The sequence below is a fragment of the Taudactylus pleione genome, unplaced genomic scaffold (assembly GCF_031769625.1).
Source record: "Taudactylus pleione unplaced genomic scaffold, aTauple2 ptg000092l, whole genome shotgun sequence".
In the NCBI taxonomy this organism is placed as follows: Eukaryota; Metazoa; Chordata; class Amphibia; order Anura; family Myobatrachidae; genus Taudactylus; species Taudactylus pleione.
The window spans coordinates 4,859,110-4,873,328 of NW_028284494.1; the positions used below are offsets into that span (position 1 = coordinate 4,859,110).

A 14,219-nucleotide genomic window follows, 5' to 3' on the forward strand; every position below is an offset into this window, starting at 1 on the left:
GCGTTATAGCAGCACGTTAAGTGCCGCTATAATACATCTGCCCCATTATGTCGACACAGATGGAATGTCGACTTATCGTCCCTGCTGGTACAACAGTGACTTACCTGCACTCAAGGGAGCCTTCCGGGTCCCAGCGGTCTGGCGAGTACCCTAGTTCTCACTCTGGTGCGTAACCCTCGCCCTTCCGTCCCACAGCTTAACCCTAATGTTGGCATTCTATGTCGGCATTTGAGCCGATGACAATGTGAACACGTCTGTATTCTGAGAACGTTGACATGTTGCCTGTTTAATGTAACAATGCTGACATAACTGTCAAGTTTGTTATTGCCGATCTACTGACTGCCTCCCCTTGTACATGGTCACTCAATTTGAATTACAAGAGTACGTTCTACAACAGTGATTCCCAACGTGAGGGTGCTCGATTGTCCTAGGTGGGCACTGAGATGCAAAGCAGCGACAAGGGTGCGAATTCAGTGATCACTTTAAAGCGTGTTCAGGTGCCTATTGCCCCTTGCAACACCAGGGACTCTTCAAAATCAGGAAGTCATAATCCAGTGACAAAATGCACTGTACACGCTCATTAACACAACCCATGGTTTAAAATTTCTATCAGGACTGTACAATGAGGGTCAGCCAGCATGTAGTGGCTGTCAAGCCTGTTTCCACTTTTAAGGTACGTTGTATCTTGCGTACAAACTTATTAAAAAAATCACTTTATTAAGTGTAACTGCAGACTCCTCTTTCTGGTTTGCACACACCTCTCACCTGCATATACTAGAGAACAGAACGAGAAGAAGAAAGCAGAAAGTGGACCTCCTGGCTAAATAATGTTACCTCCTAAATGGTTTGCAACACTACAGTCTACAAAGTATCTGATGCCTTACCTGTGTTTATATTTTCTGTGGTGCAGAGATCGAGTTATGTGTTTGATCTGGGGTGGAGGCAGGAAAACACTATGGGTATAACTGTATTTACAGTGGAATATTTTTTTTACCAAGTTGTGCTGGCATCAGATGTTTTTGGCCAAGATCATGACAACACAAAAGGCTCACTCCGAGACCCTACCCCTATGCCGTGAGTCCCCACAAATGAGCGTACAGCAAAAATTAAGGTTTTTAATTAAAAATTAATAGTAATAAATTTCAATTTCAAATTGTGTAATTTGCCTCGGCCATGATTTAATACGCTCGTATGTAAAATTTCACGATCTTGGCTTGTAAACTGTGGATTTGTATAGAAAGACAGAAGGACAGAAATAGTATTAATAGAGATAAGAAAGTTCTTAAATGTCACCACTAGAGGCAGCAGACAGCAGTACTGAGTGCAAGGCCCCACAATGAGCCGCCAGCAAAAATTGTGCTTTTTAGTAAAAAAAATTAACAGTAATTTCGATTTAAAATTTTTTTTATTGCCTTGGCCGTGTTTTAATACGCTCATATGTAAAATTTCACGATCTTAGCTTGTAAACTGTGGATTTGTATAGAAAGACAGAAGGACAAATTTTCGCTTTTATATAGTAGATTTATATGCGATGTTCCCAATGTCAGTGATTATTTACTTGTTTATTGTAACGCAGGTAAACGCAATAAGTACTGATGAAATGGCTTGTTCGATGTGTGCTCCACCCGTAGCATGGCACATCAGGCCGGTAATCAAGTTCCTCACAAACCTTTTGTAGCATGTGTGGGTCAATTTCTGCCATGGCTGCTCTCATGAGCGTACACAGGTCAACCAGTGTCGTTGCAAGTGTTGGTACAAACACGCGATCTTTGATGTAACCCCACATGAAGAAATCACACGGTATGAGATCGGTGGTTCATGGTGGCCAACTCAGCACGTGAATACCACTTCCTAATTGACTTACCGCTGGATGGGTAGCTCCCGAATTTTGTCCGAAACTACGGTTGAACACTCATGACAAACTTGTAAGAAAATTGAGAATACGGAATGCCTTATGCTCTGAGCTAGTTGCCATTTTCCCCAGCTGGCTCCTGCAGGATGCTAGTGGAATCAACGAGGAAACGTCAGCTGAGAATTTTGAAGACTTCATGGTGGTGCTTTGATCTCACGTGGTCAGAGGCTTCTCTTACACAAACCGTGGTCCCCCATACAAGACAAAGGTCCACTTATAAGGCAACTTAGTATTATCTTGTGAAACAGTGATCTGGACCATGTTACACTGTAAGTGGAAAGTGATTATCTTGCGGAATAGACTTCCAGTAAACATGAGTGGATAGTGCTCAGCCTGTGATATACATCTCCAGTGCAGGAGGTTCTGCATAGCGGTGCCAAGTGCACATAAACCATTTGTAACATAAGCCCTTCTCAGCGATTATCCCCGCTGAAGAGGCTTCTAATTTATTTCCAATTTCCTGTAAGGAATAAAAAACCGGTCTGCAATATTTATTCAAGCATTGGCCAGGCTCCATTGTTTATATCAAAATAAGTTTATTTTGAACAGAGTTTAGTCCATGTCACTTCACAAATGCTAGGCTCTTGCAGAAACCCAAGTAAAACCTTGATAGTGAAACATTGAAAGGAAATAAATGTAATTAATCTGTGTAATTGCAAAAACAAAGTAGTTTTGTTTCAAGGCCTCAAGAAACAGAATATTCTACCTAATAAACATGCTACATCATTTGTAAGGGAAGGGGAGGGGAGAAAATACCAGGGAAAAGGAAATCAGTAAAGTGCTTTTTTTTTTTTGTTTCTTTGTTTAGAAGACAGTTTACCAGAAACCTTGGCTGAATATTACACAATTAGCTCGTTTTATTATAGAAATAACGCCTTTTTACACTGTCATATTACCATGCAGAACAAGGCTCCTACACGGAAAGCATCTATGCTGAGCCAATCAAAAATCTTCAAGTCTACAGTGTCCTTTTGCAAATAAGTAGAGAGCTAAACACAGCATAAAATTCTGTGTAGTGGCGCCCCCGACAGGATGAGCACTGAACTACAGTAGTTTTTACAATTAACCTCCAGAGGAAAAACAAGGGGAAAAAAAAAAAAAAAAAGGCTTGTGTCACACAAACTTCTCAGTGAGTTCCTCACAAATCGTCATCGTCTGAGGTGTCACTACTACTGGTCTCAATGTCCTCAATGTCGTCCGTGGCTGTAAAAGTGCTGTGTTTCCAGAGATCAAATTTTAAATCAAAAGAAAGCCCGTTTCTGAGGAGTCCGTTCCTCCTGAGACCGTTCTTTTGCAGCTGTGAAGAGATTCGTAACGAAACGGTCATCATTGCATGTGTATGAAGCAAAAAAATATTGTACGTACTGGTATTATCATTGATCATAAGTTCTGTTTAGATGGATGAAAAGAGCCAAAAGCAAAGTATACTTCGACTATAGTCTTAAATGTTGACAAAAAAAAAACACATATTGCATTTTAGGGAGCTTGTGGTAAACAGTCAGTCACAGAAATCACTTCAAATAGGCTTTTTCGCTCAGTACGATCATTTTTTTTTTCTAACAGATGTGTCTGTTTATACTGTGGCTTCAGCCTCCACAAATAGCCCCTTGTCAGCGCACCAGGCTGCACGAGCATCTTTTTAGTTCAAAATGTGCATTTTATATACAACAACTGGAAGCAACAAAACTGTAATGCTAGCAAGCACAGACCACTGGGACTTGGGACATTCGTACATTTGTGTGTGACTGAGGCCCAATCTATGCAAGAACGGCTCCGATGGGAGCAAGCGCAACTTTTCCTCACACCAAGCTCCGTTGTGCTTCATCTGAAAGTTTGTATGTGTCTAAAACCAATACCTGTGCGGTTAGAGTCACAGCCTAGCATGGGGGAGATAACTAAACCTTGGAGAGTGATACAGTACCAACCAATCAGCTACTGTCATTTTTCAAAACTGTAAATTGACAGTTAGGAGACGATTGGTTGATACTTTATCACTCTCCAAGGCTTCGTACAATCTCCCCCACAGTGAGCTGCATTTTGCTGCATCTGGTACGCTGCTCCTCCCTCTCGGAGCGCCTCAGTTACCCTGGACGTCTTGACCGTATGGCATAAAGACTCTCAATGTAGGAGGATCTGTTCCTGGCATCCAGAGTGGGAATCTGCTTTGGCAGCCATGGCTCAGTAAAGTATCAATGTAATTTTTATTATAATGACTTCATCCGAGGTCTATAAATGATTAATATTCCATTATAAATGCACTCAATTCAGAGAATAATTAGAAACTACATTTACTAGCTAATAGCATACAGTAGTATTTCACACAAAGTTGTATTATGGCAACCCACCCAAGATATGGGCATAGTAGAGGTGCAGGCAAGGCCAGCAGTTTACTTCCAGCGGGTATTTATACGGTGCCTCATCACACTTGTGTTCCAGCATTTACCTATAATAGCTCAAATTATTTAGAACGTTATTTTTTTTCACTTTTTTTTTAAACCATGTATTGATCTTTTTTAACAGGATTATTGAATGGTTTTGTAGAATGAATTCATTAAAAATATAGAGAAGGATTTATCAACCATAAAATGACAGGTGGTGGTATTTCCCATAGCAACCAATCTGAAACTAGTTATCATTTATAGTACATTCTATAAGATTCTATCTATAATCTGATTGGTTGATGTGGGCAATACCTCTACTTATCCTTTCTAGAAAGTTTGATAACGTCTGAATAAATCCTCCTTTTTCTTATTCACCGTGTTAGAGTCTGGCAATACCAGGTTTATTATATTTTCACACTGAATTGATACAGCAGTCGGACACTCCAGCTCACAAGTAGGCAAGTTATAATGTTCACATTCTCTCATCAAAACAGCTACAAGTATTTCCCAAGATATAAGGCCACCACCAGGTAGTCATTTATATTTTTGTTTAAGAGACATATCAAGTTAGGACAGAGAAAGGCTGAGATCCTAAGCCTTCAGTCACCGCAATACATAAATGCCCCAGTTATAACATCCCACAGCTTTAATGAATGGAGAACTGAAAACACTGCAGCATCTGTGCATACAGTCCCTGCCGCAGTGTCACAGGGCACATTACCTGCTCACTAATGGCTTGGAACTCCTTCATCTCATCTTCTGTTAGTGGTGCATAGGTCTCATCATTCTCACTGTCCTCCTGCCATCCCATTTCCTTCAACAACCTAGAAGTCACAACATTTCAATGTCACCTTGGGACAAATTATGTTTGCCCTTAAATAAATAAATTTATAAATAAATTAAAATAAATATAAATAAATAAAATACATTTATTTATATATATTTTTTTCTTTTTTTCTTTTCAACTTCTATTTTGTGCTTTGTTTTAGAAAAGTGTTGCAATGTGGAAAATCTAAGACTAAATTAAGGTAACGCAGCCCTACATGGGTCTTCTTTTATAAACATGTCTTATATAAAACACAGCAAACGCTTCCCCCAAGTTTATACATGGTTTTCTACTTTATTCCAATAAATGGACAGTAACCCGCATTTCCCCGATAGGGCCGAATTCAATTTGAGGCGAAAAGCGCTTTTCGTCTGTTTTCAAAGTATCTCCGTATTCAATTCCAGGACGTTTTCGCCGAGGCAAAAACTCTATGGGCAAAAAACAAAATGTGGGCACTTGGCTCAGAACCCTTTGGACACCCCCTCCTTAATGACTAATAAGGGAAAAAAAATTACAATTATCTTAATTCACCCAAAAAAACCAAATGTAATATTTGGTGAGAAAATGTAAAAAAAAAGTGTTGGAAAATGGGGTTAAAGTAGTGGGCCTGGTATTTGGGGGGGGGGGGGGGGGCTATAAGGTGGAGACAGGTGATTTTAGGATTGCAGACACCAAAATATACTAGGACCCATTTACATGTACCCCAAAATTAACTGCGGTACTTATTTTTCTCAAAAAACATATTTTTTTCACACTTATGCAAACATGCATATAACAGTACTTTGACTTATTTTAAGATCACTAAATCCTTTTTATTAGGGCTCTTAATATTCTTCTATAGTGATTCCCAGGGTCAGTGGGGGTTTTTTGGGGGGTATAGACTGATTTCCCCAAAATATGTTGTCCTTATCGCGTCCAAACAGGCGATCTTAGCTTTTCGTGGCTAATTGAATTCGGGCCTATAGGGATTACCTGCTCCCATTCCCGCCTCTAAAACTTTTCCTGTGCTGCTCCTCACCACCGGAACTCACTTCCCCTCTCTTATCAGACACCACCTTTCTCCAAAACTTCCAATGGGCTCTCAGAGCCCACTTCTTTACTAAATGTCTTCTGCTCTCTAAGCTCCTCGCCCACTGTCTCTCCGCTCTGTGTCACCCCTGGCTGTCTGCTCATCCCCTGTAAATTGTAAACTCTAACAAGCAGGGCCCTCTTCCCTTTTGTGCTTCTGCTTCCCTGTCCTGTACTATCATCTCCTCCCATTACCAACACTGCGGTAAAGTCTTTTGCACTATTTTATTGTTCTTTTTCCATTTTAAATACTATGTAAGGCGCTGTGGAGCCCTTGTGGCTCCATATAAATTTGGTTCACCTGAACTGACATTATACACATTGAGATTACTGACACAACATGAATTCCGATAAAATATTGGTAACCCAACCACATCGCCTCACCATGAATATTTCCAGACCCATTTACTTCATGCCTATGCAACTGGGATCGTGTTCAGTTCAGCTCCTTCTACCCTGCAAGCATTACATGTGTGGTCATGCATCATACACACTATACACAGGACTGCCAAAGTCCTGCTTTCAGCCGGTCATATTTGGCACTCTGAAACCTACTTCCCGAGAAATATAACGCAATGACATTCATCCCTAAAAGGCTGTACCCAACTCTGTTACCATACCTGTGCTCCGCTTCCAATGAGCTCGACAGAACGTCACCTTGCGGGACGGCAGAAGACTCTGTGATATGTCTGGAAGTGTAGGAATTGCTGTTCCCTTGAGGGATTTCACTCTGATCAAAGTTCAAGTTTATATCCCGTTCATGATGAAAAATGGAAGCATCGATCTCCTGCAAGTCACAAGAATAATGCGTCAGATATTCGCAGAAAAAAAAACAGAACACATGGGGCGGTGCAAGACAGACACAGAAGAGGCGCATTGGGATAATTACAGTACTGAGCATAAAACTTATTATGAGCCCATAACTGCAGCAATTGAAAGAGATTCAGGAGTTTTTTCTATTAATCACTGGTGCTTTAAAACATTGGGCAGACTATTACATTTCCCCCTCAAAGATTAGGTCAATAATTTAAATCAGGTTAGCAAGTTATCATCCAGTTCTAAATCAAATGCACACTGCTTACAAATTCTGGATGGAAAATGAACTGAAATAAATATATACCCTTCTACTAGTGTCGGCTATATTATCATGGATTTAAGTACTGTATGTTCTGTTATAAAGTCTATATCAACTGAGTTACTACAGGATCATTAAAACTGCCAACTGCCCCGAATTTACAAAGAGAGATGCAAATTCTAAGGATTGACCCAGACAATGTTTGTCCGTAAAAATATCCCAACTTCTCAATACTGAACACACGCGCAGTACGATCTGTTTGCATTGTGTAGAACGGATGTACTTCTCAGACTATTCCTATAAGAGCACCTAGACTGAGCGCTAGTGCTTACACATCTGCGCTGCGGCATCATGTTCCTGGATATTGGTTTCAAACATTGGGAACAACTATGGATGATGTAACTTTCCTCGCATCAGCCATTGCACATGGCATCTTTGGAATTTTTTATCGCAAGGTCTATGCACAACCGATTAAAGCATTACAAATTAGCAGGCAAGTACAGCATACATAAAATAAGATACCTCTTCCACTGAAGTCTGCGATACATCTAGAAAATCAGAATTTGCACATTTATTTGGCCCAAAGTCTTCATGAGAAGAGAAAGCCAGTCCCAGCGTATTTACTTCTAACTGCAGATAGCACTGTTCCTGTGTGACAAAGCACATATCCTGCATTACAGTGGTGCCATCACCTTCACACAATTAGAGGCAGACATTTTCATGAAGTCTATTAAGTCCTTATTATAAATTATCTGTTCTTTCAGAACTATCAATTTGACTACTTGTATTGATAGTGTAATCTCCAAAGTAATTAAGGTGGGTAACACTTGCAGGACGGCCTCATGTGACGGCCGATGGTGGCGATGAACGATATCGGTGGTCGGTACACAATGCACGACCGTCTGATAAGTCGGTCACCGACACAAATGACCTTGCCAACTAGGGCGCTCGGTTGTCTGTGCCTGCACAGACGGAAAGACCCCGATGACGGCCAGCAGGGAGACGCATAGCAGGTACATACTAGACGACGCGCCCCGATATGTCGTCCGACAGATCGTCTAGTGTGTACGTGGCCGCTGCTGCTTCTTGGCCAAGCTGCCTTGGATGCTGCGAAACATGTTGAAGGTTCCAGATTGGTCAGCCACTAGACTACTGAGACCCAGCTCCAACTGCCTGCACAAGACTGCCCAGGTATACCAGCTGCGGGGCACTGCTGTGAAGCATTGGCACTTGGAGCCTGTGTTAAACTCCAGCTACTGCAGCTTACAGAGGAAAATTCCCTACACGTGTCCACGGCTGCTTTACCTATATGGCACTACTGGTCCTGGTGGGTCATTGAAACAGCAGCGTTACAGAGACACCACAGACATATACCATTCACATTGTGGTGAGATCATGCTCATATTCCTATATTTTTGTTGAACACCACCAGCAGCTGATTTCTATACTTGAGGATACTGATGTGGACACGGTTACATTGCTGGATTGCCATTACTACCTGGCTGTGTAGAGACTGACAGCAACATCTGAGAATCTCCACAGCCTCTAGCAGGACCAAACATGGTTTCTAACTAACTCTAACAAGCTGACAGCTACTGTGACACTTTAATATAATTGTGCAGATTGGGACTTTATCTCTATCAAGTTGAGATTTTAGGAATTTATATGCTGGAATATTATTCATTATAAAGTCGGTACTTATGAATCACATTTTTAAGTGCATGTCGATTGCTGATGTGTTTTATACCCCACTCCCGGGAGATTTATTCTTGTGTGAATGTAATTAATGTGCAATATTATATTTTTATAGTATTGTCACTGTTATGTTTGTGCAATTAAGCTCCAGCTGTGCTTCTATATTCCTTTTAGTGTGTAACCGGCATAAGTCTATAGATTGTCCTTTAGCCCCTGGAGGTCACTAAGACACCAATAGCTGTGTACACATGTACAGCCTGTATCTGCGGCAGCAGTAACAGTACAGGGATGCACCACAATCCCTCCACAAATCATGTAACGTGACTGATGGGGGCAGCCATGGTCTCGGGCATCCTATAATAATGTTCACAAGAAAAAAAATTCAGCGAACCTTTAACACTGCTGCTAATAGAGTAATGAGGTAAATAAGCTGGGTACACACTGAAGTGCTGTTGGGACGATATGCAGTTTCGGAACGACTTATCGCATCAGTGTGTACCAGCGATTGCGCGCTCCCGCGGTCGCTAGCGACGGTCGACAGGTTTCATGTGCTGCACATCAAAACCTAGCGACGTCGCTAGCGGACAATGCATTGTTAATGAATAACATAACGGTGATTGTTACGTTGTCCATTAAAGTCGTCCAGCGTGGACGCACAGTTGCTGTTGATGGGCATTCGTTCCGATGTCGCAACGAATGCCAGTCGCTTCAGTGTGTACCTAGCTTTATGCACCAACACATTCTCTTTCAGTGCTTTGGAACGGATTCCAAAATACATGTGGATATAAAAAAAAAACCCTACAAATGGTACAACAACATTTAACATTTTAAAAAATAACAAAAATACCCATGGAAAATTAATTTCTCTTTATTATACACAAGGGTGGTGTTATTTTTAAAAAGGGTTAATATTAATGTACTATTATAAGTTTTTCTTTTATAGTGTCACACATTCTGGAATCAGTAACAGTGCTGAAGGAGTAAATATATACAGAATATATCTTTCAATAATATCCCCATAAGTGCCCAATCGGGTTCAGATCCAGTGACTGATGAGGCCACTGTGAGACCAAACATGGGGGGAGTCACTGCCGTCCTGGAATACACCACTTCACCAGTCAGGATTGGAGATAATCAATTGGTACCATAGAGTAGGGTTAGCATTGATGTACTGTACTCTGTGTTTAAGGCAGAGAAATGCTACCTACAGCTATATGCAGCCAGCAGAGCACTGAGAGGTTCGGAAACTAATGCACATGCCAGTAAAGTTCAAGTTGACAAGACGCTCGATGTAGCATCATGACGGCTCTCTGTAAGTGCCCTATTACACATTGGCTGCACAAGATTTATAATAAAACAAAAAACCTCCCAATAATCTTCTCCCTAAAAGGTGCCCATATACTGCATGGCGCAATTTTACTGTTCAAATAGATTTTAGACCTAACTGACCACAAATTGCAGCATGTTTGGGACCATGACGTTTGCAGAACCTTCTGGGATCATTCAGTTGCCCAGAGTCGGTTGGCGAATGCAATCAGACCACTCATGCCAATTGTGCCCTCTATATCAGATCGTTGGGTTCTCCATAGATCTGTACAAATATAAATAGTCACAAACAGGGGCGTATCTATAGTGGGTGCAGTGTGGGCGGGGAACACGGGCCCCTGGGTCCAGGGGGGCCCTGCACCGCACACCCTGCACCCATAATATTAATTACCTCTCCGGTGTCCCACGTCGGAGCGGGGGTCCGGCGCTGTAAAAAGAATGGAAAATGGCCGCGGCGGCCAATTTCCCATCGTTTGCGCAGTACAGGGAAAATGGCCACCGCGGCCATTTTCCCGATACCTGTGCATTCATTATAGACTCTGGGCACTCTAGTGCCCAGAGTCTATAACTCCAGCGCTGGCCGCGCACAGCTCAGTGCGCTGCCGGGCGGAGAGGAGGGGGCCCGTGTTGGAGACTGCACATGGGCACTCTCGTCTCTAGAAACGCCCCTGGTCACAAATGACAGATCTGGCAGGATCCTACCCCACCTTAATATGTATTATTCAAGAAGCAAATATGGTGCAAATAGAATGGATAACTGGCTAATTACGGTACAATCACAAATGATTAAACGAAGGGAGACTCATAATATCGCTATATTTAAGCTGTCACCACCATGCCACATGTTCAAAAAGCTGTAAATTAGCTTTGCAGCACTACAATGCAGAATATGAAATTACCTTGGTAGGACTCGATTCTTTGGGTGCTAGACCCTTAGCAATATCTGTACCACTCTTCACCGGAGGACAGCGGGTGCTTGTTGCAATTGGATAGCCACATAGTGAGAAATCATCTTTCATCCCTTTCCTAATGACCAGCATTCGAGAAGTTCTAGATTTAGCATTTAAAGGGTATTCTGTAGAATATGAACAGACCGAAAAGGCTATATTGAAATCAAACACTTAGTGGGAAAATTAACCAAATAAAAAATCTGAACCAGTCTTTAAAAGTTATCCCTTATTCTTTATACAGTGTAAATGTGTAATTACCAGGCATTTAAAAGGAATGGGTTCGATTCCCGTCAGCGGCAGCCTGCGACGCAGCGGAAGCCCGACAGCGCTGGAAATCCCGATCGTGGATAGGTAAGTATCCACTAACCTAACCCCCCTAACCCTCCTTAGGGGTGCCTAACCCTAACTTCCCCCCCAAGTGCCTAACCCTAACCACCCCCTTCCCCGCTGCCTAAACCTAAGTCCCCCGGGGGGTTCCTAACCCTAAGTTCCCCCCGGGGGTGCCGGTGCCTAACCCTCCCTCCCCCTAGCCTAACCCTAACCCTCCCTGGGGGGTGCCTAACCCTAAGTCCCCCCCCCGGGAGCCCTAAACCTAACCCTCCCCCCCCCGCGGCTGTCCGCTCGCGGCGCCCGGCATCACTACGATCGTGATGCCGGGTGCCGCTCTCCCGGCGTCGGGGAAATGCGGGCGTCTACATCTAGACGCCCGGCATTTCACCCTTGCCGGGATAAGACAGTCGGGAAGCCGGCTGCCGGTATATAGGCAGTCGGCTTCCCGATTGCTTCCCATTTAAAAACCCCAATGACAGAATGCCAGCCAATAATAGATTCCTTGTTCTAAAAAATGGCAAACAGAATAATAGGGAATATCATTTTATTGCATTACAGCTCTGCCTGAACAGTATTGATCCAGGGACCTCTATTAGATTTTCTCCACATCCAGTGATCCTGCCATTTGGCCTGAGTAACAGGAACATGTGATCCGACTCAGGCCCCTATTGGGAACACTGGGTCCTGAAAATGTATTGAGAAAATAAAACATTGGCCAACAGCGGTTCCCCTCCGGCTTCACACACTAACGACCCTATCAATTTTGATGAGTTGCCCAATAAAGCCTGCAATATTACAGCTGGTTTCCCAGCTTTTTCAATTTCTCTCCACATTTCATGACGTTTCTAATACCCAAAATAACGCCATCTCTATTAGCAGCACAAGACTGTGACCTTCAAGACTGTACTCTGTGTGAAATTGGGTTTGAAGTGTGTATTGCTTTCAATCAATAATTACTACTTGTCGACAGAGAACAATCATCTACAGCTTCCCAGGCATCTTATTGTAGAAGGTCAAGTTATAAAGACACAGGACACTGTCATTGTATCGCTCGTAAGTGGTGCACTTTACACCATTCAGGCATCGTCAGAGGTGAATACGGCGTGTTCTAAATGAGCCACTGTTTCTGCCTGCACACGTAATAGCGGTGGTGACGTATATATCCCTTCTGCTTGGAAAACAATGGGGGAGCCACACAAGGCTGGATTTTATGGACGTCAATAGCTTCTAACGCACAATCTGTGTGTGATACGAAGCATTTCTCCCCAGTGCATTCATAAAGAAACCCCCATAAGGAGGAACAAAGGAGCCTGCTACCCTGAATGAAGTGTAGTTCTGTGCCCTATGGTTCTGCTTTTTAATATACAGAATTATATCTAATAGTATATTGAAAGTAGACAAAAGGGGGGAATTGAATTAGCCCAGGTAACTTATCGGGGGTAGCATTGGGCTTTAACGCCAGGGGCTATTTAATAACAGCCTTTTTTTCCCTCGCTTGATAAATAATCTGTTATCAGGCGTTAACACATAGAATCAGGGATAAGTTCCCGACCCTGTTTGCGCCCGATGACAGGCTAATTATTGCATATATATCGTTTCGGGTCCGCTCAGACCCGAAAAGAAATACAGAGATCCTTTAAAAACTGTGTGCAAGTGTACCTAGAAGAATTGATGCTGGTTTGAAGGCAAAGGGTGGTCACACCATATATTTGATTTGATTTCGATTTCTCTTCTGTTCTATCACTTAGCATTTTGTTAATTGATAAAAATAAACTATTAACACTTCTATTTTTTTGAAGTATTCTTACTCTGCAGCTTTTATCCACACCTGCCTAAAACTTCTCTCAAACGTATCAGAAACATGTATTGCACCCATCATATAGTGTGTACACCTGATCCCTCATTCCCGCCCATCGTTCACTGCATCGTCCATCTGCTGTGCTGAACGTAAGATGGGAAAACGCAATGAACGACACAGTGTAGTTACACACAGTATGTAACGGAACATTGCGCCTACCTATGGGGGATCGCGCAGTGTACACAGCGAGTGATATGTATCGTTACATCGCTTGCCGCAGCGTCATATAGTGTGTACCCAGCATAAGTGTGACAAAAGGCCACACTCTTGGTAGTTCCAGACGCACTGATTTCTGTTTGCAGCCCCACAAAGCTGCATACATAAGTCAGCAAGTCCGGGGCGAGAGTATAGCTATTGCCAGCATTTCACGTTGTTGGAATGGCAATTCACCCCCTCTCGTGGCTGACTGAATTCACCCCGATGTGTCTATTTTTATATTTATACAGAGAGTTCACCTTCCACCCTACACACATACATTATTTATGGTTTTAACAATGAGCTCTATGTAAGTCTTACCCCACACTCCTGCAGGAGGAGACTTGTTTTGGTTCAATTCCTTTTCATGCTCCGGGTTTAGAGAAGGCTGTAAAATAATATTTAAGATAGGTCCATAAACTATACAAATAACATCATTCTACAATTAAAAAAATAAGAGTTATGGTAGACTTCCCTTTGTTAACTCTTTTTCTTCGAAGTCCATAGGGTCCACAGGGATACCATGGGGAAATGTGATTGGAGTGATCCAGGCACCAAACAGTTAAGCTTTCAGCTCCCAGGATGCCTCTGGTCCTCCTCCAC

General features: G+C 42.5%; 1 protein-coding gene across 4 annotated transcripts in view; it reads right to left on the bottom strand.

Annotated features, from left to right (window-relative positions):
* Positions 1–2,432: 2,432 nt before the first annotated feature.
* Positions 2,433–14,219, bottom strand: part of GPBP1 (GC-rich promoter binding protein 1) — a 39,550-nt gene continuing 27,763 nt past the window's right edge. For all 4 annotated transcript variants that reach the window (XM_088469390.1, XM_088469393.1, XM_088469391.1 and 1 more), the window contains exons 5-10: positions 13,938–14,004; positions 11,183–11,358; positions 7,785–7,910; positions 6,808–6,974; positions 5,015–5,117; positions 2,433–3,209 (exon numbers count right to left, since the gene is read on the bottom strand). In XM_088469390.1, coding sequence (XP_088325516.1) covers positions 3,051–3,209; positions 5,015–5,117; positions 6,808–6,974; positions 7,785–7,910; positions 11,183–11,358; positions 13,938–14,004 — 798 coding nt within the window. In that variant the 3' untranslated portion in view covers positions 2,433–3,050. The remainder of the gene's footprint in view (positions 3,210–5,014; positions 5,118–6,807; positions 6,975–7,784; positions 7,911–11,182; positions 11,359–13,937; positions 14,005–14,219) is intronic.